Here is a 27,501-nt window from a genome sequence, read left to right as displayed (position 1 = left end):
GATCAAAGAGCAAAATTAACAGTTCATGTGCCACCTCCAAATGAAATCTATTAGTGTCTTCTGTGTTCAAACAGGAATGGAAGGAGCAATTCCAAAACTGGACCTGGGTTCCAGAGCTCTTCCATAAACTGTGACCTTCACCAGGCCACTTAACCTTTGAGGGTGACAAGTTGATATCTGTAACTTTAAGGGGCGTGGCCTGGTTTCTAAAGAAGTGGTATTCCATGAACTAAATAGCTTAGTGAGCTGCCTCTGCTGATTCATTCAACCACACACTGAAGAGAGGTCAAGAAAAGGAAACCTCCCTAGTTCCCCAGCCAACAAGACACAACTCCACCTGGAGCAGGTCCACGGCTGGAAGGACTGTAAGAGCCAAACACCCATGAAATTTAGTGGAAGACAGGGATGGAGAAAAGGAGTGTCCCAGGTAGATCAGCAATCCCTTCAGAGTGTTGAGTTAAGGTGAGAACAATGGCAGAGAAATTAGATGAAAACCCCCTCCAAAACACAGACCCCACTGGTAAGCTTTGAGCCAGGATGCATTTCCGAGCAATTATATACATGTAGGCTGTATAAATCAACCTATGTAACTCCCATAGATTCTGTGCTAATTATATAACTTCAAGAGGTACTTCTGGTATCATCTACTATACCTTCATGGATTAATTATACAAGATTAATATGACACTGAGGTGATCCTTCAAAAAATGCCATTTGATATCCTTTATATCAAGGGTGAGGAAACATTTTTCCGCCAAGGGCCATTTGGATATTTTTTAAAAATATATTTTATTCATTTTTTACAGAGAGGAAGGGAGAGGGACAGAGAGTTAGAAACATCGATGAGAGAGAAACATCGATCAGCTGCCTCTTGCACACCCCCCACTGGGGATGTGCCCGCAACCAAGGTACATGCCCTTGACCAGAATCGAACCTGGGACCCTTCAGTCCACAGGCCGACGCTCTATCCCAGGGGTGGGCAAACTTTTTGACTCGAGGGCCACAATGGGTTCTTAAACTGGACCGGAGGGCCAGAACAAAAGCATGGATGGAGTGTTTGTGTGAACTAATATAAATTCAAAGTAAAGGAGTGGAGAGGCTCCATGGGCCGGATAGAACAGCTGAACGGGCCGGATCCGGCCCGTGGGCCGTAGTTTGCCCACGGCTGCTCTATCCACTGAGCCAAACTGGTCAGGGCGCCATTTGGATATTTATAACATCATTCTTGGGCCATACAAAATTATCCACTTAAAAATTAGTCAGCTATATTTGGCCAAACATTTAGTTAACTCACCCCTAATGCCTTGGCAGGGCCAGACCAAATGATTTTGCGGGCCTAACATGGCCACGGGTCAGATGTTCCCCACCCCTGCTCTAAGCGAAGAGAAAATAATACTGACTATCCTGAATGATTGCAGCCTGCTTATTCAGGGGCTGTCTGGCTTTCCTACAGTGAAGAGAATTGGGACTGACATGGGTTTTATCAGAAGCTCAGTGTCCCCAAGAGGAAGCTATAACCTGTGAAGTTCCTGAACAGGAAGAAAAGTCCTGAGGATGGAGGCCAAGGCCAACAGCAGGAGCGGCCCTGTTTACCATAGGAGAACGCAAGCCACGAAGAGAGGAGGGAGCCTCGGGAAAGTCCTCTCAGGCTCAGGAACGGCCCGTTCTCAGTGCCAGGGAGCACTCAGGGCAGCCCTTACTCAGCCACCTCCCTGCAGCAGGGCTGCTACGTAACAAAGCCTGCCACGGCTAATCAGGACCTTCTGAACCCTCCTCACGGCTGCTGACTCAGAGCTGGTATTGAGCAAGCCGCCCCTCTGGCCCTCTCTTGCCCTTTAGCTGTGAAAAGCAAAACCATCACCAACAGCACTACCCTCATGCTACACAGATGTTTGGGTTAACTCACTAATGAATGACCCTGAAGTCCTCCGTATAAATGATTCTCTTCTTGGTTCCAAAAATAAATAGCCACAGAAGCCCCGTCTAGAAATGTGGGATGTGTATCCCTTTAAAATGGGGGCGTGGTGGAATTCTTTCTTTACCAGTCACTAGGCTCTGGTTGCGTTTTGAGAAAAGTGAGGGGTGCCTCGAATAAGGAATGACATGGTGAACAAAACATAAACACTCTGTTCCCAAACTACCAGGGTGATCTCGTGATGGATGCATGGAAAATCTTTCCTCTGGGGTGTAAGGCCACTTTTATTGCCAGATGTGCCAGAGGTTCCACTGTGGCTCATCAGCTCCAGAGAACACGGCCACTTGCATTTGTCTGAGTTTAGCAAGTGCCGCAGACAGCCCCTCAGAGTTTAGTTCTCACCACTAAAAACGAACTTGCTGCCCTAACCAGCTTGCTCAGTGGATAGAGCATCGGCCTGCAGACTGAAGGGTCCCAGGTTTGATTCCGGTCAAAGGCATGTACCTTGGTTGCGGGCACATCCCCAGTAGGGGGTGTGCAGGAGGCAGCTGATCGATGTTTCTCTCTCATCGATGTTTCTCACTCTCTATCCCACTCCCTTCCTCTCTGTAAAAAAATCAATAAGATATATTTTTTTAAAAACAAACAAACAAAAAAAAAAACCCCTAACTTGCTGTTCTCAGGGGATGACAGTGAATTGTAATTTGGGTCCTTGTAACCTTAAGTGTGAATTCACCCTAAAGTGGCATCAATAATGCCTCCCTCTGATAAATGGCACATCGTGTTTGGCCACAATGTTAACACTAAAGCCCAAGATGCTCTGTTGTCAGACGGCAGCCCCTCGGAACCACCATACCCTGCAGGTGCACGCCGTGCAGTCGTCGTACAGAAACGAGGATCCATTGTCATAAACATCACTGCGAAAGAGGCAGCTTCCAAACGGGAGGTCAAACACTTTCCTCTGACCTAGAGGGAAGCAACGGCAGAGTGTAAGCAAGGCAGAAGCCAAGGACGTCCCCCTTGGTCATCAGCAATTACAGCACAGGCAGTTCAACACTCAGATGCTCCCAGGGCATCCCCAGAAGTCATTAATTTAGAGAGTTTTCCTTACAAAGAGTTTGATTGCACACTATAAGTCAACAAATCTTTATTGAATATCCATATAGTGAACCAAGAGGACTAAGACATAGACCTGCCCTCATGGAGCTCAGAATCTACTGGGGAAACAAGCCCACGAAATACGATTTCGGCACAAATGTATGCTCTGTTCTGGAAAGAAGCCAATCTGGGAACCCTGGGGAAAGGAGGACAGAGAAGACTTCTCAAAGGATGGATGCCTGAGTTACATTTAAGAATGAGTAAAATTATGCAGAAAGTGAATATTGGAAGGACAGAGGCAAGATATCCCATGAAGGAAAAGAATGAGCAAAGAGAAAAACTAGTGATATAGCATCTCAGTTGAAGAAGTTACAAGTCCATTGGCACAAAGGGTGATGCTAACTCAAAGAGCCCACAGAGGCAGAATCCAACTACATATGCCAAGGGTCCAACCTTTCATAGGCATCGCATCTCTGCAGAATTAAATTAGTTTGCCTTTTCCCTATAATTTACCTCCATATGCTTCCTCTATTTTCTGAAGTGGACTTAAATTCTCCTTGGCAAAAGGCAGGATATAAATAAATATGTAGATATAGTTAAGCTTTCTTCTCCACCAATTAAAATACATGTTCTGAGGAAGTCTTCCCCTCTTAGAATGAATAGCCCCTTCCTGTTCTTTTTACTACAAGTATAGTCCTCAATATTGTTGCCTGGATGGATGGATGGATGGATGGATGGATGGATGGATGGACGGACGGATGGCTACATCAGGATATCATTGAGCAAAAAGACTCTTCAACAAGTTAATGCCTCCCCTGCACAAATGTAACCAATGGCTTAAATTATCTTGCGTAAAATGTGGATTTTACCTAAAAAAAAATCTTAGTGGCTAGTTTAGAGTTTTCCTTACAAAGCCTTGCACTCAATAATCATGCCAAAAAGTGCCAGGTGATAGGTATTATCATTATGAGTGGTGGGATCATCTAAATATGACCCTGGGCCATGTCACTTTCTCTTAAAGGGGCATCGTGTGCTCTGTGTACACAAAACTCTGACCAGGCTCTTCACTGAAAAAGAGCCAAGAGGAGAATGCTGTGATGTCAGAGACAGAGATGTGTCACGTGAATGAATCTTGGTGACAGGAAAATTTAACAGCAAATCAGTATCCAACCAGCCAAAATTCTAATTAGTCTAAGATTTCAGTATCTAGATAGTATCCTGGTATTTTCTTTCCTATCTTTTGTGTGTATGTGTGGGTGGGGGTCTGTTTCTTTCTATACCCCCCCCCAAAAAAAAACAACCAAAAAAATAAAATCTTACCTTAATCCCAAAGTCATCATGGCCCAAAATAAGATAAAATATTTTAAAAAGTGGTTTAGAGACTCCGTGTACAGCCTGATTTGAGCCATTTCTACAATATTCCACTGGGGTTTAGCCCAACCAAAAAAAAAGGTTTCCTTTGGGAGAATTATGATTTTCAAGTTTCCTAAGACTTTCTGTTCCTTTTGTAGTCTTATGACCACAAATGGACAGAAAAAATCTGCCTTCAATATAGCAGCCATTGCTCATGTGAGAAACTCTGACTCAGCATGTCCATGGGACTGGCTCCAAAGCATTAATCAATCCTACTCATCTTCCAGGCCAGGCCCCGGACGCCACCTCCTCTGAGGTGACTTTCCTGCTTAGGTGGAATGCTGCTCTTACTGTGGCCCATGCCATGATGACCCCACCCATGGCAAATGGGCTAATTCTCTTCTGGGGTCACCAGCACACATTGACCAAGAAGCACACAGATCAATGGCAATATCTTCAGTTAGGCATGTCTAAACAAGTCTCCTTCATCCTCATAATTATTTCATATTTACTTAAAAAGTATACGTGTGTGTGTGTGTGTGTGTGTGTGTAGCATGAAGGCAAACATTGTTGGGTAGAGAGGAGAAACCTGCCTTAGTTGACAAGACACCTTCATTTGACAATTTGGTTGTAGGAAGACAGACTTAAGGGTATGGCTGGGATAAGCTGGGGATGAGAAAAAGAAACCAACAGGACGTGTTGGAATTGGGAAAAGCAAATTATGAAAGAAAGGCAAGAGGGTTCAGAAAAGGGTGTGGACAGTACCTGGAAACAGGAGCCCAAGTAAGAGAGACAAATGGTAAATTTTTCCTAAAGGCAAAATGGCTAAGACCTTTTACAAACCAAGGACGCTGACTATTTCATTGTGTGCTGTTCCCTGTGCTTCACCGTAAAGTGACCATCCTCGTTGACTGCAAACCTTCAGTAAAATCTAAGACACAAGCCTTGACTCAACAGCATTATCAGAGGGGAGAGACTGGATGGGAGGACCTCTAAAAGGACAAAATATAGAAGGAGGAGGAAGGGGAAGAGGAGGGGGATGAGGTAGATGAGGAGAAGGGGGATGAGGAAGAGAAGGAGGAGGTGGAGGGGGATGAGGAATAGGAAGAGGGGGATGAGAAAGAGGAGGAGGAGGGGATGAGAAAGAGGAGAAAGAGGGGGATGAGGAAGAGGAGGAGGAGGGGGACAAAGAAGAGGAGAAGGAGGGGGATGAGGAAGAGGAGGATGAGGAAGAGGGGGATGAGAAAAAGGGGGATGAGAAAGAGGAGAAGGAAGGGGATGAGGAAGAGGAGGATGAGGAATAGGAGGAGGGGGGATGAAGAAGAGGAGGAGGGGGGATGAGGAAAAGGAAGAGGAGGGGATGAGGAATAGGAGGAGGTAGAGGGGGATGAGGAAGAGGAGGAGGGGGGATGAAGTAGAGGAAGAGGAGGGGGATGAGGAATAGGAGGAGGTAGGGGGGATGAGGAAGAGGAGGAGGAGGGGGATGAAGAAGAGGAGGAGGGGATGAGGAATAGGAGGTAGAGGGGGATGAGAAAGAGGAGGAGGAGGGGGGATGAAGAAGAGGAGGAGGGGGATGAGGAATAGGAGGAGGTAGAGGGGGATGAGGAAAAGGAAGAGGAGGGGATGAGGAAGAGGAGGAGGAGGGGGGATGAAGAAGAGGAGGAGGAGGGGGTGAGGAAGAGGAGGAAGTAGAGGGGGATGAGGAAAAGGAAGAGGAGGGGGATGAGGAATAGGAGGAGGTAGAGGGGGATGAGGAAGAGGAAGAGGAGGGGGATGTGGAATAGGAGGAGGTAGAGGGGGATGAGGAAGAGGAGGAGGAGGGGGATGAGGAAGAGGAGGAGGGAGAAGGGGATGAGGAAAAGGAAGAAGAGGGGATGAGGAAGAGGAGGAGGGGAAGAGAGGGAAAAAGAAGAAGAGCACAAGGAGCAAGAGAGGCAGGGGCAAGGTAAGGAACAGAGACAGAAATAACAGGAGCAGAAACACAAAGCCAGAAGTGACCGGGAAAATAGGAGCCCCCTCAAGGGTCCCTGGAGATTCTGGTGGGGTTGCTGGGTGCTCTACCGTATGCGTATGATGGCTCAAGCTACTTTTATTTGAATCGTAAATAGTCTGACCTCTAACTCAAGAGACTAAGGATCATATGGAGGAAGCTGGCATGTGGATGATAAACGAAAGCCAACCAACCTCATGCTCTAGAGCAGGGGTGGGCAAACTTTTTGACTCGAGGGCCACAATGGGTTCTTAAACTGGACCGGAGGGCCGGAACAAAAGCATGGATGGAGTGTTTGTGTGAACTAATATAAATTCAAAGTAAAGGAGCGGAGGGGAGAGCAAGAGAACCGGATAGAACAGCCGGATCCAGCCCGTGGGCCGTAGTTTGCCCACAGCTGCTCTAGAGCCTCCCTCATGGACTGTCTCCCTTCCAGCGGCGACGTGCATGCTGCCTCCATGCCCCCAGGGCAATCGGGCTGCAGCAGCTTCAAGCACAGGCTTAGGCATCACAGAGAACCGAGTTCAGGTGCCAACCCGTCACCTCCTGGCTATGCCATCTTCCAGAAACCTTCGCTCTCAGGACAATGAAACTAACCGTCGCACCTAGACCACACATTCAAATGATGTCATGTATTTGGTACCTACAGAGCACAGCTTCTGGAGATTATTTTTTATGGAATCTGTTGAGGTGACCTGGTTAACAAAATCACACAGGTTTCAGGTGCACAGAAGATTCTTAAGATGACATGGGAAGAAGCATATAAACTATTTCTCATGGTGCTCAGTACATAGGAAATGTGCAGCGGGAGCGAGCTAGTGCTTCCTTTTTTGGCTATTACCCATGGTTCCCTTCTAAGCCTCTTGTTTTGGTATGTTAAGCTTTTGCCTCTGAAAGTACCAGGAATCTGTATTCCTCTGTTTACTTCACATGCCTTTAAAATCTGTTCCGACCCATCAGATGCCCGATTAAAGGTAGGGTCTTCAATAATGTTCTCCCACAAGAGGGCATTGCCCCAGGCTGTCTGGTGCACCAGGTCACAGACACAGGGAGGCCAAGAGAGAAGAAATCTCCGCGAAGGACTCAGAAAAGAGAACGCCCCCCCCCCAACCCCCACGCCCACCTGATGCTCCTTTAATTAGAGAGGTTGCCACGAAGACAGGACACCCTGAGGACCCAGCACAGCCATGAGGATGAACACGCTCAGTGGAAACCAGTGAGAATATATTACAATGGTCTTTGACCTTAAAACTGTCACTCACCCAAACATTTGGGGCAGCACTGTCCCGGGGGAACGTGGCTAAGGTGCTGAGGACAGGAGAGAATGGGACAGACCTCGCGCACACACTGTGTCCTGCCTCCCTGAAGAAGAGAGAGAGAGAGAGAGAGAAGCACATTTAGCAAAGTCAGTGAATGCAGATCCGATGACCAAGGTTTTTTGAACCAAACCAGGGCCTTCCCTGATATTAAGTCCTGGGTGACAGCTGGGACCCGTGTAACTTCTCCCAAGCCTCCTTCTCCCTTCCCTGTAGACCACAGGAACTGCACCAGCAAAAAGCCTGCCCTCTGAGAGACGATGAGAGCATCACTCTCACCCTGGCCAGGCCTCTATCTGTCCTCCTGAGGACCAGCCAATGTCTCAGTGCCTGAGATTTGGGGCTTTCGGGACTAAAACTGGGAAAGTGTTGGGCAAACCAGGATGAGTTGGCCTCCCTCCCCCACCCCAAGCAAGCCAAGGAACCCCCTCTTCCAGACCCCATCGCTCTGTAGGCCCTGCACATCTTCCTCCAGGAAGGCTCCCCTGCCTGCCACAGCTTACAGGGTGTTGCTGGGATGGCTCAGAGGGGTTGGGATCAGGGAGGCGGGCAATCTGCTCAGAATGGGTGCACTGCAAGCCGGTATTCAGATGAACAATTGCACTGAATTTACCAAGCTAACCTAATCTGTCCATTACCTCGGTAGAAGGTATATGATACTGAGACAGCTGGCAGAGCTTCCGTGTGCCCGGGGAGAAGTCTAGAGCCTTCATATAGTGTCCCTGCCCCCCCATTCTCAACCCTCCAGCCTCTGTGACTGCTGATGCCCTTTCCTTCCTCCTAGAAGGCGCACACACAGCATGCCCACTCCCTTCTCTCGCCCTCAGAGAGGCACCTGGTTGTCAAACTTGTAACTGAATCTTCAGAAAGCTGGGACTGGGGAAAAGCAAGATGAAACACAACAAAAACACCAGCTTTTGAGTCAACTTACATCCAACACCTTTGCAAGGGTCATGGGAAAACTACCCTGTGCAGAATGAATTTGCTATCGAATTTGTGAATCATTTCTACCGGTTGGCTTCTCTGCGATTTGAGGTAGAAACCAAGTTCAGAGCCTCAGGCATCCGTTGTCTCAGGCTGATAACTTGTATTTCAAGAGGCCTCGGGGAAGGAGGGACTGGCCTCCCAGAGCTCGGGCCTGGCGGGGAAAAGACGCCCCTCGCATTTCCTCTGTCCCCAGCACCTTCTGCAGGGACTCTGCAGAGCCACATAGCGCCTGGGCCACCGCCAATCCCTCCCCGCACACTGCCGCCTCCTGTTGCTGCCGCCTTCTCTTCCTGTTCTTGCCATTTGTGTTACTATAGTTTATTTTTTGGTGGGGATGGATGAAAAGGGTAGGGCACATGATGTCTTTTTAAATATTTATGATTTTTAAACCACTTTACTGTTGGATCCTTCCCCAAACCAATAAAGAACATGTGAAAATACCACAAAGAGCTCTTCTGTTGCTTTTACATTATTTTCAGGTCAGCAAGAATCACTAAAAAGCTCCTAAGAATCCTGGCTGTTCCAGGGGCGGTTCCTCCCTGGACTCTGCAGAACCCGAAAGTCTGGCCCTTCACCGGACTCCAGGGACGCGGACTCCGAGGAGAGAGCAGACGCTGAGGTCAGCCCCAGCTTATACATAAACCATAATGTCAGATCGAGAGGGAGGACACAGGCTGCCCTTAGCTTTTCATTTCCAAGAAATCTATCTGCAAATAACTCCCTAAAATGTGGGAGCCGCGGCCGCATGAGGCGAACTGTGTGCGGGCTTCTCTCAGGAGCACAGAGAACGGATTCTTCTCGGGGACACTCTCTGTTCTTGTTGGATCAGCATCTATTTTTCAGGCATGTTTTAAAATTACAATTTTTTAAATGTTGCCTAATTGCATAGGAGTGAACTTGTCCAACACTTTGGAAAGCTGGCAAAAGATTGTGTGGACTCCAGTAATTTTCCTTACAATGAGGTCAGAGAGCGCATTTTGCATACATAATGCAGCTGCGGAGTGTGTCTCCCCAGAGTCCTCTAAAGTAACTTGAACTCCGATGGGGGTTTGCTGGTTTGGTCAAGTTTTATTTGGTTTGGGTTGCAGCTTGTGGCACAGTCCCAGTCCCCAGGCTGCCTGCCCAGGGATGCCTCCACAGAGCCCCAGGCCCGTTGGCTCACAAGCTGCTTCTTTCTATGATTTCAGCTCCGTGGGGACTCTGGTTAAACTATAAGCTGTGGCTATGCTGTAAACTAAAAATGTTAAAGTAGCAGAAGTAAACATTTCTGTTCCTAAAAATGTACGAATCCCCACGGTACCTGCACACACTTGGGCTCTGTTAGATGATCGCAATCACCTTCTAATTGGCGTCCCTGCCTCAAATCTCTTCCACTAATTGATCCAGGAAGGTTCCATATGGTCAGGACTCCTTTCCAGCACCCATCCATCATTTCATTATTTGATCAAATATTGGAGGCCTAGCATATGCTGGGGATATAGCAGTGAATGTAACCTCCATAAATCACTCTCCTGATGGAGCTTGCATCACCACTGAGCATGCCCCCATACTAAGGTAGAGGATGAATTACCACTGCATTCAGGGTCAAGTTCAACTCACTCAGGCTAAACGTCACTCGCTGACATTTGTTTCTTTTTTCTTCCAACACAGAGGCACTACATTTCCCAGACTCTCTTGCAGTTAGGTGCGGCCATATGACTCAGTTCCAACCAACAGGAGGTGAATGGAAATAATAGACCACAAAAATCTTTGATAGCAACCAGAGAGAAAGGGGGTTGAGGGAAGATAGGAGAGGGTGAAGGGGGGATAAATGGTGATGGAAGACTTGGCGTGGGGTGAACATACAATACATAGATGATGTATTATAGAATCGTACACCTACATAATTTTATTAACCAATATCACCCCAATAAATTAAAAATAAATAAAATTTTAAAAATCACAATGCTCTATTCTCTCTCTTCTGGATGGATAACAGGCTGAATGGAGGGCACATCAAGAACTTCGCAAGAAATGGAAAAAGCCTGCTTCCCTAAGTCACCATATGGAATTCTACCCACTGTTCAGAGAGCAAGAAAAAAAAAAACAAAAAACACTGCATGAAAACACTCGGATACATTAGTTCTCTATTATCATCACAGTTAGCCTACTTTGTCAAGATACCCATAATTTCTTTCCAATCTTCTTTCCTCCCAACTTCAACCTAAAGAGAAAGTCCATATTAGAGGCCCGGTGCATGAATTTGTGCATGGGTGAGGTCCGGCCAGCCTGGCCAGGGGGAGGGGACATGGGCAGTTGGCCGGCCTGCCTGCTGGTTGAACTCCTGGTTGAGGGAACAATTTGCATATTAGCCTTTTATTATATAGGATATACACTGAGTGGCCAGATTATTATGCATTCAGAGATCATAATAATCTGGCCACTCAGTGTATTTTATACATCCCTCTTTCTCTCTCTCCACCCGTCATTGACCCATATGGAAATCCTGCTTCATTCCAGGTCTATCTCAAGCCTCTTCTCATCTATGAAGCCTTCTAAATCTGTTTGTGTCCCAGGCACCTCTTCCGTCTTCCCACATCTCTTCTTTTCTCATGTATTCTCCTGTATTTTTGACACATACAAGACGACACTGGTTTTGCCTTCACACTAGATTATTGTTGGGGCAGGAATCAGTCCTGAGAGCCCAACATCCTTCATAAAAGTGATGGGCTTAAGGGATATTTCAGTAAAAGTTTGTTCCATGAAGGACAGAGCCACCACTCTGATGAACTCTAGAACCGGCTGATTTCTTCAAATGTCTTTAACCACAGGATGCTGATGAGAAGGCACAGTTGAGGGCTGTCTGCATCTACTTACATTTGTATGTCCTTGACTTTTGCACATTTTAGGTAATAATCAAATATTTATTGGTGCTGAGACTTAAAAAACCAACAGTCAACCTCAACTTATAAAGCTGGTAGGATTCCTAGGATCCTATGTATTTTATTGAATGTTTGAAATTTTCTAGATAGTTAAAATACATAGAGACACTGACTATCGCTGGCCCTTGAACAACTCAGGGGTGAGAGGTGCCACCCTCCCATAAAGTTGAACATCTTCATGTAACTACTCTATTCTCACCTGGTCAACAAAGAAAGGAATGCCAGGAACTTCCCCAGTACTGATGAGTCATGACATTCACCATTTGTCTCCTTTTAGAAGGGCAAGTTTGTTCTTTAGAGGTGGTCATTTGTTCTAATTGCGTATCTGAATGCTTCTCCAAAAGTAGCTGTTTTTAAAAGACTTGAAACATGTCCCAGGTCTCTTGTCTGCCCCCTGACTTTTGCTTTAGCTGATTCAGTCAAGAACACAATGCTTTGTGTCAAAGTTTACCCTAGGGTAGCAGTTGTTGTGTAATAAAACTCTTCCTGAACAGAGCGATGAGTGCAGGATGATACAACCATAGCCATGTGCAGGCAGGATGCCTCTCCCACCCCTGAGGACCACTGAGAAGTGGGAGCTGGAAACTGTCCTTCAGCCTGGAACCCGTCCCTGGACCAGGGCGCAGAGCCCGGCTCTCTGACGGGAGGCGAGAAGTGGAGCAGTGCATTTCTAACCAGTTACAGCCAATCAGCTGCACTTGGACACATTCTACAATGGTTGTTTTGTCCAGTGTTCAGTTCTTTCAAGAGAATGAAGTTCTCATTGATTCCAGATGAAGGTGGGAACAAGGAGACAGGAACACTGGAGGGGCTGGTGTAGGGGAGAAAAACATCGTGAGTGACACAGAATACTTATGTCATAACAAATAGTGGTGCAAAGCTGATTTTGAGCAGTGCACCCACTCTGAGTTACAAATTGGATCAAAAACCTTCACACATAAGCCCTGGCCCATTTGCCTCAGTGGCTAGAGTACCGGCATATGGACTGAAGGGTCCTGGGTTCCATTGCAGTCAAGAGCATGTACCTCAGTTGCAGACTCGATTCCCAGGCCCAGTCAGGGCACGTGTGGGAAACAGCCAAGTGATGTGTCTCACATTGATGTTTCTCTCTGTCTCCCTCCCTTCTACTCTCACTCTAAAAATCAATGGAAAAATTTCCTCGGGTGAGGATTAACGAAACAAAACTTCACACACGAAAAAACCCACTGTCTTTGGCACTACCTCACTTTGACCTGGATATTTCTTGTGGTAAAGTTTCAGAGCCTGGCAGTTACTTCCAGGGGTGGAGCTCTTGGTGCTTGGCTTTCCCTGTTCGGGGCCAGTAGGCAGGAAATCAAGCAGAGGAGGGCAGCAGGTGAGCTGTCCAGCTAAGAGAACAGAAGTAGAGTAGACAGGGGAGAGAGGACACCCAAACTGTGGTGGGTAATGAGTCTACTTAGAGAGAGAGAGAAAGGTACACACACACACACACACACACACACACACACACACACACACTACATTGGCGTATAGGCGTATACCACAGTGGTATAATAATTCAGGTGTGTGTCTGTGCGGCCCACTAGACCAGGGTTTTTAGAGGTTGGCCCCATTGGCCGAATTTCGGGTGAGATCAGTGTTCTCTGTGGCCTGTGCTATGCTTTGTAGGGTGTTTAGTAGATAGCTCCATCCACGAGATGCCAGTATCACCTTTCACCCCCTGGTTGTAACAAACAGAAATGTCTCCAGACTTTGCCAAGTGTCCCCTGGGAACAAAATCACTCCCAGTGGACAACAATTGCACTAGATCAAAGTTTCCCCAACCACAGTCCAGGCATCTGCATCTTTAATAACCTGCCCTGGTGATTTAGATGCTGCTGCCTGAGGCACTGGATTTTGCAAAATGCAAAATAAAACCCCACTTTGATTTTACACTGAGTCAAGGACATGTGGGGAAAGATTGGCCAAGATAACCTATTTTGTCCCATAAAGTTTAAGTAAACGATACCTGTGGGAAGTACCCTCTGGGCTGACAACAATAAAAACCCTTTTGTCCTTCACTGCCTATTCAGAGAACCATGACCTCATGCTCTGTCTTGGGAATCAAACCGGAAGCAAATCCCTTTTCTTTTTCCCATCAGTTAATGTTTCTAAGTCCAAGTGTGCTGTTGTTAATGTCGCTGTTTTGGGTTCCTATTGCTGCTGCAAGAAATTGCCACACAGTCTTAGTGGCTCGAAACCACACACATTTATTAATCTTCCAGTTCTTGGAGGTCAGAAGTCTGAAATCAATCACTGAACTAAAATCAAAGTGTCAGCAGGGCCGCCCGCATTCCTTCTGGAGACTCTAGGGAAGAATCCATTGCCTGGCCCTTTCCAGCTTCTACAGGCTGCCTGCATTCCTTGGCTCATGGCCTCCTCTCTCCATCATCAAAGCCATCAGTGTAGCATCTTCAAATTTCTATCTGCTCTGTTTCTGGCCCTCTGCTTCTGTCATCACATTTCCTGTGACTGTGGCCCGCCTGCCTCCCTCTTATAAGGACTTTTGTACCAGATACCATCCAGATATCCCAGGGTAATCTCCTATCTCAAAAGCCTCCACTTAATCACATCTGCAAAGTCCCTTCTGCCATATAAAGTAACAGTCACAGATTTGGGGGATTAGGACATGGACATCTCATGAGTCAAGGGCTACATTATTCTGCCTAGCACAGTTATTAGTCAAGAAAAGATATGTAATTTCACTGTGCAGACCCAGGTGTAATAGTTCAGGCCTGAAGTCACTACAACACACCAATATAACCTGTTCCATCCACCTTCCCCTCCAGGAAAAGCTGGGTTTTCTTAGGTTTTTCAGAAAGAAAAGATAGTCAAGAACCTCAATTTCAACCCTGGTTGCACGGCTGCTGAGCTGAACAAGTTGTTTGTTCTTCTCCTTATGTGCATGCCTAGTTATTTCATCCGAAATTTAGAAGGTGACATGGTAAGCAGACCATCTGAGTTTCTCATCTTATTCTCTCCTTGTCAGGGGCAAAATCCCAGGTGCGGATGGACATCTTTAGGAACAATTTTGGAGGGTTAATGAAGTAGGAAAATCTCCCAGGTTGCTCACAGGCTTCCTGAAGGCCACGATGCCATCCCTGTTGGTGAGCAGTAAACCCCCTAAGTTGACGTTCCCACCAAGCTGTATGACTTGCCCAGTCATCGTCTGGCCCATGCCAACCAGCCCTGTAGGGACTGCAGGGTGTTCTGAGGGCCAGAGAGATGAGTCCCAAAGAGGCTGGCTGTGCCCATCCTGTTGAAAGACACTTGCAGAGACTGTAGGAAAGTGCCCGGGTGGCCTCCGCAGGGGTCTGCAGGCACCACAGCGAGGCCTTGACCTGCTGACAGCAACGCTCCTGGCCGGCTTTTGGCGGCCACCTGAGTGAGCAGGCAGGCCTGGTTGTGCAGGCGGCACGTGCACAGAGGTAGAGCCAGAGCTCGTAATGCCCCTGAAATGACCCTCAGACCCACCGGTTAATAGGTGGTATGCATGCGTTCACTGTTGTATGTTAAGCCTCACATTGAAAGGTGAAGTGTGTCTTCTTTGAGTCCTCGCTCTTCGCTCTTTCCTGTCACTTAGCTGAATGGCAGGTTTTTGTGTTTGTTTTCTTAATTAATGTTTTTGCTTTAAAAAATAAAATTTAGAAACTTTTCCTCTTCCCCAAACCCAGTGTTCCACGCAGTCAGACACACACATCACTGACAAGACTGGGATACATACCGTTTGCGGCAAATTCCAACTAGTTCTGGGTTTCCACAGATATTTCACTCCTCTCTTTCCTAGATGAGAAGCAGGAGGAGAAGGCCATCCTACGGGACCAAGCTCAGATGAGATGGCTGAGCAAAAACCCTGGGAAGGGCAGGGCGGGGCAAGCCCCAGCCATCAGGATGAATTTGCCAGGCGCGGTGTGTTTGGTGTCTGCAGGCCTGAGCAGAGGGACAGCTGAGCATAAGCCATCTGCCCTGAGGAAGGTGATACCTCGTTCCTGGGTTCCCAGAGCAGAGAGGTAGGGCTTGCCGATGGGACCCTGAGAGTCTGGCCCGGCCACGCCAGCGAGCACGGGTGTTCCCTCTCTGAAATGATTGATAAATAAACAAATAAATCTACAAGAGAACACCCTCCCAATAGCGCACATTCCCGAGACCACCCGGGTAGGACGTTTCTCAACTGCCACCTGAGAGAAGGAGCCAAAGAGAGGAAACGAGCCCCATTCTTCCTCTTGCCATTTGCATCCGAGGTCACCCTTTCATCATCATGTGAGGAGTCAGGGCTGCTGCAAGCCCACCGCTGCACATCAAACGCCCTATCCGCAGGCTGGCCCGCTGCCAGGGAGATGAAAGGAACAATCATTCAGAACTCACACCTTCCATGAGTTATGAGCCAGTCCTGAGAGGAAGGAAATAACACCCTTGTGCGGGAGAAGGGGCGCTTCTCATGTGCGCCAGGCGGTCCACACCGCAGACGCGCTGGACATGCGGGAAGGACAAAGGCCCGCGAAGACCTCGGATGGGGCAAGAGTCCCTGGAAATACTGCCCCGCAGAGACAGAAACACGGGCATCAGTGGTGAACTGCTTCTCTAGAATCTTCCTGTTGACCATTAAGTTTCGGCTACCAAAACTAATTTATGCAGGCCACGTGCTTTGCGTGTTGCTTCATCTGTTTCCTTCATGTTACATCTGGACTTATCATTGCCCCGAAGCTAGGCTGGGCGTCCACGCCAGGCAGGAGCCCCATTAATATTTCTTCTGTCGTCCTCAAGTGCCTCTGTCTTCCGAGCTCCACGGCAAGACCAACGTAACATCAGACCTGCTTGGTTTTTCAGTTGGGTTGTCGTTAAAGCTGAAAATAATTCAGAAAGGTGTATGCTCCAGGGAGGTTTCCTGAGGCACCAAAATATCTGTGGTCTTGAAATGAACTAGTCTTCAGTAAGATATGCCCGGCCCTGGCCGGTGTGGCTCCATTGGTTGATGGTCACCCATGCACTGAAAGGAAGGTCGCTGCTTCAATTCCCGGTCAGGGCTCATGCCCAGGTTGCAGGTTGGATCCCCAATAGGGGGCGTGTGGGAGGCAACTGATGGATGTTTCCCTCTCACATCAATGATTCTCTCTCTCCCTCTCCTTCTCCCTCTCCCTATAAAATCAATAAAACATATTTAAAAAACAACATCTGTCTGGATTCCCTCAGTACATTGACAAAATTACACTTAGAAGTCTTTGAACTATTTCCTAATACAGTATGCCTGAACACACTCCTGAAAAATAAAATTACATTTAAAGTCTATTTTAATTTCCGAATAGCAGTGGACTAGTCACAGCAGTTTGGCTTTGCCTATTCAACAAATTTGTGAGTTTCTCTGTGTTAGACACTGTGGTCTTGAAACAAGAACTTTTTCAAAATCTCCACTCAGTATAATTACCATGTGCACTTCTCTATTTTGTATCAGGTGCCAATTGCCTAAAATTCTAAAAAATATTAAAACATTATAAGTAAAGTGTCATGGGGCCCTATAAACACTCTGGCCTCCATCAAGGGACACGGTCCAGGTTGACTAGAGGTTTCTGGCACTATTCATTCAAACTGGTAATACCCCTGGGTATTGGTCTTGTCAACCAATTCGAAGTTTATGTTCTGAGATAATCAGGCTGCAACCCAATCTTGGCAAGCTCTTGGGATGATTGCGATCTAGGCCAACTATGATCAAAGGAAAAGAAGCGTCCAGGCTGTTGGAAACAGCTGTGGTGGGGGGTCCCGGTTTGAGCCAAAGCTAGTGTTCTGACATGTCTGGGCAAGTCCAGTGAAAGGGAGGGGTTCACTCGTTTGGCTTCTCATGAGAAAGAGAGAGAAAAAAAGTCCATCCTGAGGGAGGAAGAGATGCAGCACAACGGAATCACCAGTTACTGAGTCGACAGACAGGAGGGAGGTGTTATCTGAATGCATCTTGGCATCTGCCACTCAACTCATCCCAAATCCAGTGCCATGGATGCCCGCGTTGGTCCAAGGGGAGGAAGATGCTGAAAGCAAAGCCTGAGAGGACTGTGTCACTAAACCCCTGTGAAATAGTCAAGGACAGGCCCCATGGATTTGGGATTCCTATAATTGAGTAAAACATACATAGAGGAAAGGGATGTTGGTCCCTCCCCCTTCCCCTCCACACATGCTCTGTCATCAGAGGCCCGCAGGGCATGAGTGGCAATGCACAATGCAAGCGCATGGCAGCAGCAGTCACGCCAGGCTGAGAACCCAGGTGCCTGGAAAGTGGTGGCAGTGCATGGCAACATCAACAGACACAGCAGTAGGGGACTCATCCAGCCCAGAGAGTGGTATCCCCTCTCTCATGAACACTGACTTCAGGAAGGCTGGCCTCGGTGTCCAGCACAGGGGAGAATAAGACAGCCCCTATGGACAAGGCCCAGGTGTATCCTCTGATAACTGTATTTGCATATTCGGCCAGATGGAAAGAGAAAGTGTTTGGTTTCTGATAGAAGCAGTGAGGTATATAAATTGAGCTTCTCCTGGAATAATATCAGGTCAGGTTCAGAAGCGTGGTCTTGTAATCGTGTCCAGCACATGCTGTGGAGAGGCCAAGAGGGAGGAGGTAGCTCAGTGAGGTAGCAGCTGGGTAGGAAGCTTGCCCGGACACATACAGGGTCTGAGTAGACAAAAGCTCCAGAACTGTGACAAGTTGCTTAGCAACCCCAGATTTTTTTCAAAAAAGATGCAGAACCATAGCATGAAGTCCGTAAGCTTGTGGAGGAGTGGGGAAACGTTCTACCTGAACAACGCAATGAGCACCTTCTGTGAGAGGATGATACGGAAAGGCCAGCAGTTCGGGACGCGTTGTTGGAGGCCATCGCTGGGACAGAAGTTTAAGTGCATGCCAGAACTACCCTAAAGGCCTCAACACAAACCAGGACAGTCCCCAGGCTTCCTAGGAACTGACGGAAGGAGAGTGAAAGGACACCTGGGGTTGGAAAGACCAACCCTCGTAGAACAGCTAGGACTTCCGTGGTCAGTGGACCAAGACCAGCCACTCAGAACATGCCCAGAGGCTCCCTTTAAAGACCAGAGTTGAACGGGAGTGTTTGTGCTGCAAATGTCCAGAACTCAGGGAGGCAGTGGTTCAAAATCACCCACCGTTTCATTACACCAGGCCAACCAGAGGATGGTGACAACATCTTGAAGATAGGCAGATTAACTGAAAGTTTACATACTAAAGGCAGAATACCCAGCACTTTTATGACCAAGAAATCCAGAAAAATAACTTTTTATATCCATCTGTGTTATTTATAAAGAGCCTCATCAACAGGTTGGTTGCCAAGCTCAGAGACCTGATGTCAACAAGTAACTCAAAGTATATGACCAACTGCTGAGCAGAACAATGCTACTTCTGATTGGTTGACTACATTGGTGATCTGAAGAATGTCTGGCATATCCACGAGTGTGTAGATAGTGAATATTGCCCTTGCAGTGAAGTATTTCCCTTAAATTTTAGATAGGACATACATTTTTTATATTTGCTTTGGGGACCTCTCTCATGAGGTCTATTCAGAGACTGTGAGTGAGACTCCAAAATAAAATGTCTCCATCTCCCCTCAAATAAAACACTAAGATGGAAAATACACTTATTTACGTTAGATTTTACTTACAATACAGTGTGGACAATCCTGTGTAATGACCGTTTTGTGGTTTTGTTCTGGGAAGGTGTTTCCAGTGCTGGGCCCAGGAGTATGACCCACTGAGTCTTTGAACAGGTGTGGCCTGAGAGCCCATCAGGCTCAGGTCTTGCTCCCTTTTTTACAAATTCCCCCGCAGATCAACTTTGAAATCACAAGTGGCCCATTCCCTTGGATCAATTCTCCCTGGAAAATTGTTGCTCTCTTTACAACTGTAATAAAACATGCCGTGGTGGGGAAACCTGGGCAACCACACAAGGATAAGGATTCAGAATCCATAGTTCTCAGAAGATCTCATGGGCTCTACTTTAAAAAGCCATTTAGTTCCAAGTCAGAACACATGCCGGGGTTGCAGGCTTGATCCCCAGTAGATGGTGTGCAGGAGGCAGCCGATCAGTGATTCTCATCATTAATGCTTCTATCTCTCTCTCCCTTCCTCTCTGAAATAAAAAGTAAAAATGAAAAAATAAGAGTCCTTAGAACTTAGAAATGACAAGAGCAGTACTAGCACCAAAACTGTTCATAGCAGAAATTTTAAATGATCCTGTTCTCAAACATTCCCAGATCCACAGGGTCCATGGGATGTAGGAGAAGCTCGGTTATACACGTGTCCTAATGTGACGGGCTAAGGGCTGTGCATCTTTGCAAAAAGGCCATGTCCTTCAGCTAATGATTATACGTGAGGTCTTTGCATTGAAATAGTCTCAAAACTCCAAATCTGATCCATTCTTAGAGTTGCAGAAATAACATCCATGAATGGGGCAATGATACTAAACTCCAGAAACTGGAGGATGAATCGAAAATTTGAGGGAAAATAATGACTTCTTAAAATGTTTATGAACTCCTAGTCAGTGACGGCATGAGCAAATCAGTTATACCTTAAAGCTCAGTACAAATCAAGAAAGGTTCCAGATTATAAATCAAGAAGGTGCCCTAACCGGTTTGGCTCAGTGGATAGAGCGTCGGCCTGTGGACTGAAAGGTCCCAGGTTCGATTCCGGTCAAGGGCATGTACCTTGGTTGCGGGCACATCCCCAGTAGGAGGTGTGCAGGAGGCAGCAGATCGATGTTTCTCTCTCATCGATGTTTCTTGCTCTCTATCCCTCTCCCTTCCTCTCTGTAAAAAATCAATAAAATACATTTAAAAAAAAAAAAAAAAAAGAAGGAATACTGGCCCCAGCTGGTGTTGCTCAGTGGATTGAGCATTGTCCCATGCACCAAGAGGTTGCTGGTTTGATGCCTGGGTTGTGGGCTAGATTCCCAGTAGGGAGCATGCAGAAGGCAGCCAGTGGATGTTTCTTTCTCTCCCTCTCCCTTCCTCTCTTTCTAAAACCAATAAAAACATTTTTTAAAAATAAGAAGGAAAACTGGAAACCCTCATGGTTCAAAGGAACAAACCCCTGAGGTTAAGGGCTCCTTCCGACCCCAGTTTGCACCATCCTTACCACTTGGCACCAAAGTGACTTAACTTGCCTAAGCTTCAATTTCCTCGACTATGAATTAGGAAAAACAACAGTACCCACTCTCAGAGTGCATATAAAGAATAAGACGACGGAGGTAAAGCTTTTAGCCCAGTGCCTGGTGCACAGTAAGTGCTCATTAAATGTTAGCTCTTGCAAATATTCCGGGTCAAATTAATTTTGAATCCCAGCCAACTCCATAAATGAATAAATGAGTGACCTTGGGCAATTTATTTCATCTGAGTCTTGGTCACATTATTACTAAACAATGCCATTTTCTTCACAAAGCTGTTGTGAAACTTTTATGAGTGAATGCGCTTAAAGTACCCAGAACAGTACCTGACCTATGTACTTGACCTATAAAACTTACCAATAAAAATCGAACCTTCAGCTCCCTTACCCCATAGTCATTCAAGGGACCATTCCACTGGCCAGGAGAACATGGCTGTGCAGGGCCCAGGGCTGCGGTGGCTCTCCCTGTGAATTTGCCGGAGAACACTGGTGTTTTCCTTGGCACCAGCAACACATGGAGTAGTCTTTGGGGTGTACAGTAGTGTATACATCACCCATGTATTTGCATAAAGTTTCAAAGCACTTTCTTGATATGTGCAGTGTGACAGCGGCTGTCACAATATATTTATATAAGTTCTACGCAGATTTTATAAAATAAACTTGCAAATGTTTGTTTTCCTAAGGAGGGGTGTGTTTTGGCATTGCGGGGCAGGGGGGTGAAACCATTTCATCTTGCTATAGAAAGGAACACACGCTGGCCTGCTCCCCTATTTGCAGATAAAATAGGTCACTGTGTAACCATTTTTTTAAAATGCTTTTTCTGTAAAACACATCATTGATGGGCGCCGGGACCACAGTCCACCTGAGGTCCAGAGGGAAGGATAGGTGGCCTTCTGCACACAGAATCCCTCAGGAAGACTGCCCAGCCCCAGCTGGCTGCCATCTTCTCATACAAAGGCATTAGCCAGAAGGGAACGATGATGACAATTTCTTCCCAGCACATGCCGACCTTTACCTGTCCTATTTCAGAGGCACTGGAAGAAGTGTCTGGATTGGCCGAATCTTTCCATCCAAATCATCAAGTAGCATTTTTAGCTTCAGTAGCATTTCTTAAACTAGTACTTTGGCGAATCCTGTTTCCTACAAGGTTAACAGGGACTCCATGACACAATATTCCCACAAAGAAATGGGCTAGGTTGTGCTAACCAAAGTGACATAGGTTTCTCTGTCACAGGACTTTTCTTATCCTTTAACTTATATGCATATTCAATGGGGAGAATACGGGATCCGGTGTTACTCAAAGTTATTTCACCATAGAACCCTTTTGACACAGCACATGAACATATTCCAGTACCGTGTAATGAGGACCACAATTAAAATGATGGTCACCTTTCAATTTACTACGGTACATCAGTCGTAGCATCTGCAACTATAGCATTCTTTGTCTTTGGCACAAATTTGTGGGTGACAATTTTTGGTTAAATAAGTCCTTATATTACATAGTCAATATTCCTTAATTGAGCCATCAATTCTATTCCCCGAAACCTTCTCTCACCCCCATAAATACTATATTAAATAGTTCGCTCTTCAAAGTCAACTTCAGGTTATATTTTAATACATTTCAAAAAACACAGTGATTTTTATTTGTTTGCAGGATACTGTCGTTACAAGCTATCTCAGGATTCCCATTCTTTTATTTATTTTTTTCAAGATTATCTTGATTTTTTTTTCAGAACTTTTCCATATTTTACTACAGAAGAAAAGAATTCTAAGCCCTTTCCCAATTCCATAAACCAGGTCACCCTACCGACGCCTGGCATTTCTGGAACTTTTCTAAATACCACAGTGTGAAAACTCCACCTCCCACATCCTCTGAAAACAGAGCTGGCTGCTAACTCCCAAGCTGACTAGGCGGCACATATGGTTAGCCCGGGTATAAAAGGCGTGTTTGTAGGATACGCTGAGGACTATTCCAGACGTGTCTTTCTCTTGTCTTTTTTTGCCCAGCAAACTTGCCCCTCAACCTCCACCTCTGGGTGGTCTTTAAGAAATGACACATTGTACACAAATAGAACCCTTGTAGGACCCTCAGAAGGTGGTAATGTCAGGCACCAAGATCCAAGGAAAAGGCTTGATTCCCGCTGTAGCTCCCTTTGAGTGGGAACGCCTGGAACCGCAGTGAGGCTGTGACAGCACCAGGCTAGGTTAGGTCAAGGAGCTGCATAAACAGAGTAAATCGAGGCAGGAATTTGGGGATCAGGCGAGGACACTAGGTTGGGAGCCGCCAGGAGGACCAGCGCCCTTCCCAGTGCCCAGTGTTTTAAGGAGACAGGGGTCAACATAGCGTGAATCTCACACTTATCTCCAGCCCCTCTTTCCCTGATGTTGAAATAAATATTAATATCAACAAAACACCACTTTCAAAAAGAATAAGGTTTGCAGCAGCTTCCCCATTAATCTGTTTTCATTTTTACTCCTCACTGTCAAATTTGTGTCAACATGCATGCATAATTGTATATCTATAGCCCAGGATTGTGTATCTTGTTCACCAGTGTGTCCCCAGTGCCTGCCAATAATGACAGCTTTTGTTGGTAGACTAATGCCCTCAGGTAATCTATCTTCCCTGCTTAAAAACCTAGCAAGCAGTTTTCATGATTTTCCACAATTAACATTGTGTTGGCCATGTACTATTCCATCCATCCTATTGAGGGTATTCTTTATGATGAACTTATGAACATGCCTCCAAATTCCAGTTGTGTCTTTAGATAAGAAAGATTTTACACAGAGGCATTCAGGATAGTCAGCACAGCCCAGCCAGCTGTCAGTCTTTCCTTTGGAAGGAGTTAGCCAGATGTAAAACACGGTGACAGCTGTCCATCACTGCACACGGCTCCCCCCTTCCCCTCCAGGTGGGTGGAGATCGCAGTTCATACCTCCTCCCAGGTGGACAGTGTGCACACCTGGGAGCCTTCAGAATGGGGGTCAGCAAAAAAAATCTCTTATGGCCCAGCCAGCATGGCTCAGTGGTTGAGTGTCGACCTATGAACCAAGAGGTCACGGTTCAATTCCAGGTCAGGCACATACCTGGGTTGCGGGCTCAATCTCCAGTGTAAGTCGTGTAAGAGGCAGCCGATCAATGATTCTCTCTCATCATTGATGTTTCTCTCTCTCTCTCCCTCTCTCTTCCTCTCTGAAATCAATAAAAATATATTTAAATATATATATGTAGATAGATGATGGATAGACAGGTAGATAGATAGATAGATAGATAGATAGATAGATAGATAGATAGATAGATAGATATCTTATGGACATTTCTGGATAAACACATGGGAATCAAACAATAGAAATGCTAAGGAAACTGGAGGGGAAATGTGAAAGACGATTTGCTTTATATTTAAACAAGATATGGATTCCTAAGCTAGGCCATATGTGGAAAATGTAGTTGAAAGCGGTGGTTTTCAAACTTTTTGATCTCAGGATCCCTTTACACTCTTAAAAATTATAAAACCTACTCAAGAGATTTTGTTTACATGGGCTATATCTACCTAGTAATATGTATATTGTGCTAGAAATTAAAACTGATGAATTTTTAAAACTTGTTCATTATAAAATAACAAAAATCAATTGTGTTAACATAAGTAGCATGTTTTTATGATAAATAACTATATACTTTCCAAAACAAACAAAATATTACTGAGGAAAGTGGCACTGTTCTACCTCTTCGCATATCTCTTTGATGTCTGGCTTAATAGGAGATGTGGGGTTTTCCTAGTTTCTTTCAATTTATTGCCATCTGTTTTTTGGATGCAGTATGTAAAGAAAATCCAGCCTTACACAGATATGTAGCTAGAAAATAGAAGCAAATTTTAAGACCTATTTCATATCATTATGAATACTCTTCTTTGATTCTATACCATACTCAACAATCTTAAAGATTGGCTATAATGCAGAATTCAAAACCATCTCTTATAGTTTGGGTGGACATATTCCCCACGCATGATTCTGGTAACACTGAGCACTGGTCATTTGGAAAATATTGATTTAGGCAGATCTTCCAAATGTTGGTACATTTCATTATCAAATATCAAAAAATACATATATTACTATCTCTTACATCTTCAGTGGCAAATAAAAGTTTTCCCAAAGTCTCATTTTCCCACAAAAGCTCAAATTTTATCACTGGTGACTTAGACTGCCATTTATTTTCTTGAAAATGACATGCTTGTTTTCTTCTTCTGTTTTTGAGAAGATGTCTACCAAATGCCCAAATCAAAACAATGTGTCTGTCAGTCATGCTTTCAAGTAAAAAATGTAATTTCCATGAAAAAAGTGACTGGATCAGCTCACAACTCAAACTCATTGTGTTTTCCCTTTAGATGTCCACTCATCTCAATATTCAGCAACCTGCCTTCTGCATACTTCCCATGTTAAAACGATGTATATTCAAGGATATGCTTTAATAAAAATAATTTTAGTCTCATCAAGGACATTTTTAAGTAAAAGTGGCTTTTGTTGTTTAACTGAGAGTACATGGTACTGACTAACACAGCAACCACTTTGGTGCCATTGTCATGACGATGCTGAGGTTCTAGCACTTTCTCTCAATATCAATGCAAATATAAACATAGCCCCCCCCCAAAAAAGGCAAGTAATGCCTTAGTGTTATGATAAAAGTAGTGTTGAGCACGTGAACACTCTGAAATAGTCTTGGGGACTAAAAGGGGTCCATGGGCCACACCAAGTTTTTGACTCAAAAACTTTGGCTTTCACATTCCGGAGGTCTACCTCCATGAAGTGGTTCTTACAACCTTGAGAAACAAACCAAAGTATAGCCCGCACATTTGGGTCACAGAAATGAGTTGTATGGTCCCAGGGAAACACTGCACATCATCGCTTCACCCAGCAAGTTCACTGAGTGGACTGTAAGGCCGTATGGACTGTGGGCGGAAAAGGACAATCAACACCACCCCAGAGCAGCCAGATCTGGGCAATCAAAGCCTGAACACACCGGTTTTGTTCCAGTAAAACTGTCAAGAATCCATATTAGTCATTTACACCCATATTTTCAGGTACTCAGTAGAAAGAAGACAGCCCTTTGTGTGGGTTAAAAAATGAAGTATAAACCTAAAAGGCAAGACTGAGAAAGAGCAGATGCTTACGTCTCCAGAGTTTGTGCTTTTTTTTCTCTAAAAACATTATCTGTCATCAACTTCAACTTAGAGGCCCAACAAAGTACTTTTATAAATAAACACAGTGGCCATTTTCATTTTAGGGACTCTGAGCTCTTGGTAATCAATCCGATGGCTGTGGAACTCCGGCTAACCCTTCTTCGATGGGCTTTAGGCAGGGTGTCCTCACAAGACGGTCACTGTGTTGTGTAGACAGGACCTACAAGAGTCGAGCCTGTTGTACCAAAGTCAACAACATGGCATTTTTAGCTACTTGCTTAGCCAGTTAACTGCCATGATATTTTGAATTTAATTTAAAAAGATCTGCTGCTTGAATCTATAGACACTTATGGCATATAAATGGTTAAATTTTCACCTAAAGAAAGCTGAAGGAGAAGTTTCCATATTCCCTCTCATTTTAAAATTTAAGAAATCCTTTATAAAATTGACCCACAAAGACAATTACCCAATGGAAAATCTGCGATTCATAAAAATGATGGTAATTAAAATGTCTGATTGTCTAATAGGGTCATCTTTTAACTCTTTCTAGTCCTGTTTCCCCACCACTGCTCCAAATCTATGTACCTAGAGCCACATCCCCATCCCAGTTTCCAGGGCAAAACAAAGTAAGGGGTCAACCAGTCTCAAGCCCTCTATCTCCCCAACTCCCTCAAGGTACTTCAACCTGGATCACCTTTCTCACGAGGCTGGGCCAGGAGGTCCAATTCTAACGCTGAGCCCAAAGGAGGGGAATCTGGAATTGTTCCTGAAACTCTAAGAGTTCTTGAGCTTTATCCTGACACCTCCTGGTCATGGGCATCTCCTTTCCCCCTCCTCCCCCCGCCCATCATCCCCAGAGCTAGACAAGCTACCTGATGAACCCTGTTTCAGCTCCCAGACAAATGCAAAAGCCTCACAGGCAGGACAGAAATACCCTGGCAGCTCTGTCTCCAGAGCTTTTCCGTTTAGGCACTAGCAGCACCTTAGGCTTCCCTGCTCTCCCCAAATCTGGTTCACAGACGAACATTCCTGTGGTCTGAAATGAGTATTAGTCTCCCCATCGGCTCGCACCCAAATTGCATCATGCTTTCAGGCCGGTCGTCCACCTTGGCCCCCTTTAAAATCATTGAACATTTACTCTGCCTAACACCCGGGGGCTAGCATCACTTCTCTCTCTGGCCCTGAGCCCCAGGCCATGGGGTAGAAGTTCCTAAAGAGAATGTGACACGTGCCTCCCTGGATGCGTGCGCACCATGCACTCCTATGCTCCCGGAAGTATGTGCTGTTTCCTGGGATCCCTTCAGCCGTGGGCAAACTACGGCCCCCAGGCCGGATCCGGCCCGTTCGGCTGTTCTATCCGGCCCGCGGAGCCGAAAAAGCAGAGGGTTCTCTTGCTCTCCCCTCCGCTCCTTTACTTCGAATTTATATTAGTTCACACAAACACTCCATCCATGCTTTTGTTCCGGCCCTCCGGTCCAGTTTAAGAACCCATTGTGGCCCTCGAGTCAAAAAGTTTGCCCACCCCTGCCTAGCTCACCTCAGGCCCCGGGCACTAACCATCTGCCTGAAGCTGGGCTGTGCA

The 27,501-nt window shown here is 45.9% G+C and overlaps 1 protein-coding gene across 2 annotated transcripts in view; it reads right to left on the bottom strand.

Annotated features, from left to right (window-relative positions):
- BMPER (BMP binding endothelial regulator) overlaps positions 1-27,501 on the bottom strand; it is a 208,370-nt gene that overhangs the window by 87,491 nt on the left and 93,378 nt on the right. For both annotated transcript variants that reach the window (XM_080664939.1, XM_080664938.1), the window contains exons 7-8: positions 7,619-7,718; positions 2,772-2,881 (exon numbers count right to left, since the gene is read on the bottom strand). In XM_080664939.1, coding sequence (XP_080521065.1) covers positions 2,772-2,881; positions 7,619-7,718 — 210 coding nt within the window. The remainder of the gene's footprint in view (positions 1-2,771; positions 2,882-7,618; positions 7,719-27,501) is intronic.

Source organism: Plecotus auritus (assembly GCF_963455305.1).
Source record: "Plecotus auritus genome assembly, chromosome: 4".
NCBI classification, from domain to species: Eukaryota; Metazoa; Chordata; class Mammalia; order Chiroptera; family Vespertilionidae; genus Plecotus; species Plecotus auritus.
The sequence above is the reverse complement of the archived record's forward strand: the minus strand, read 5'-3'. Positions and strand labels throughout refer to the sequence as shown.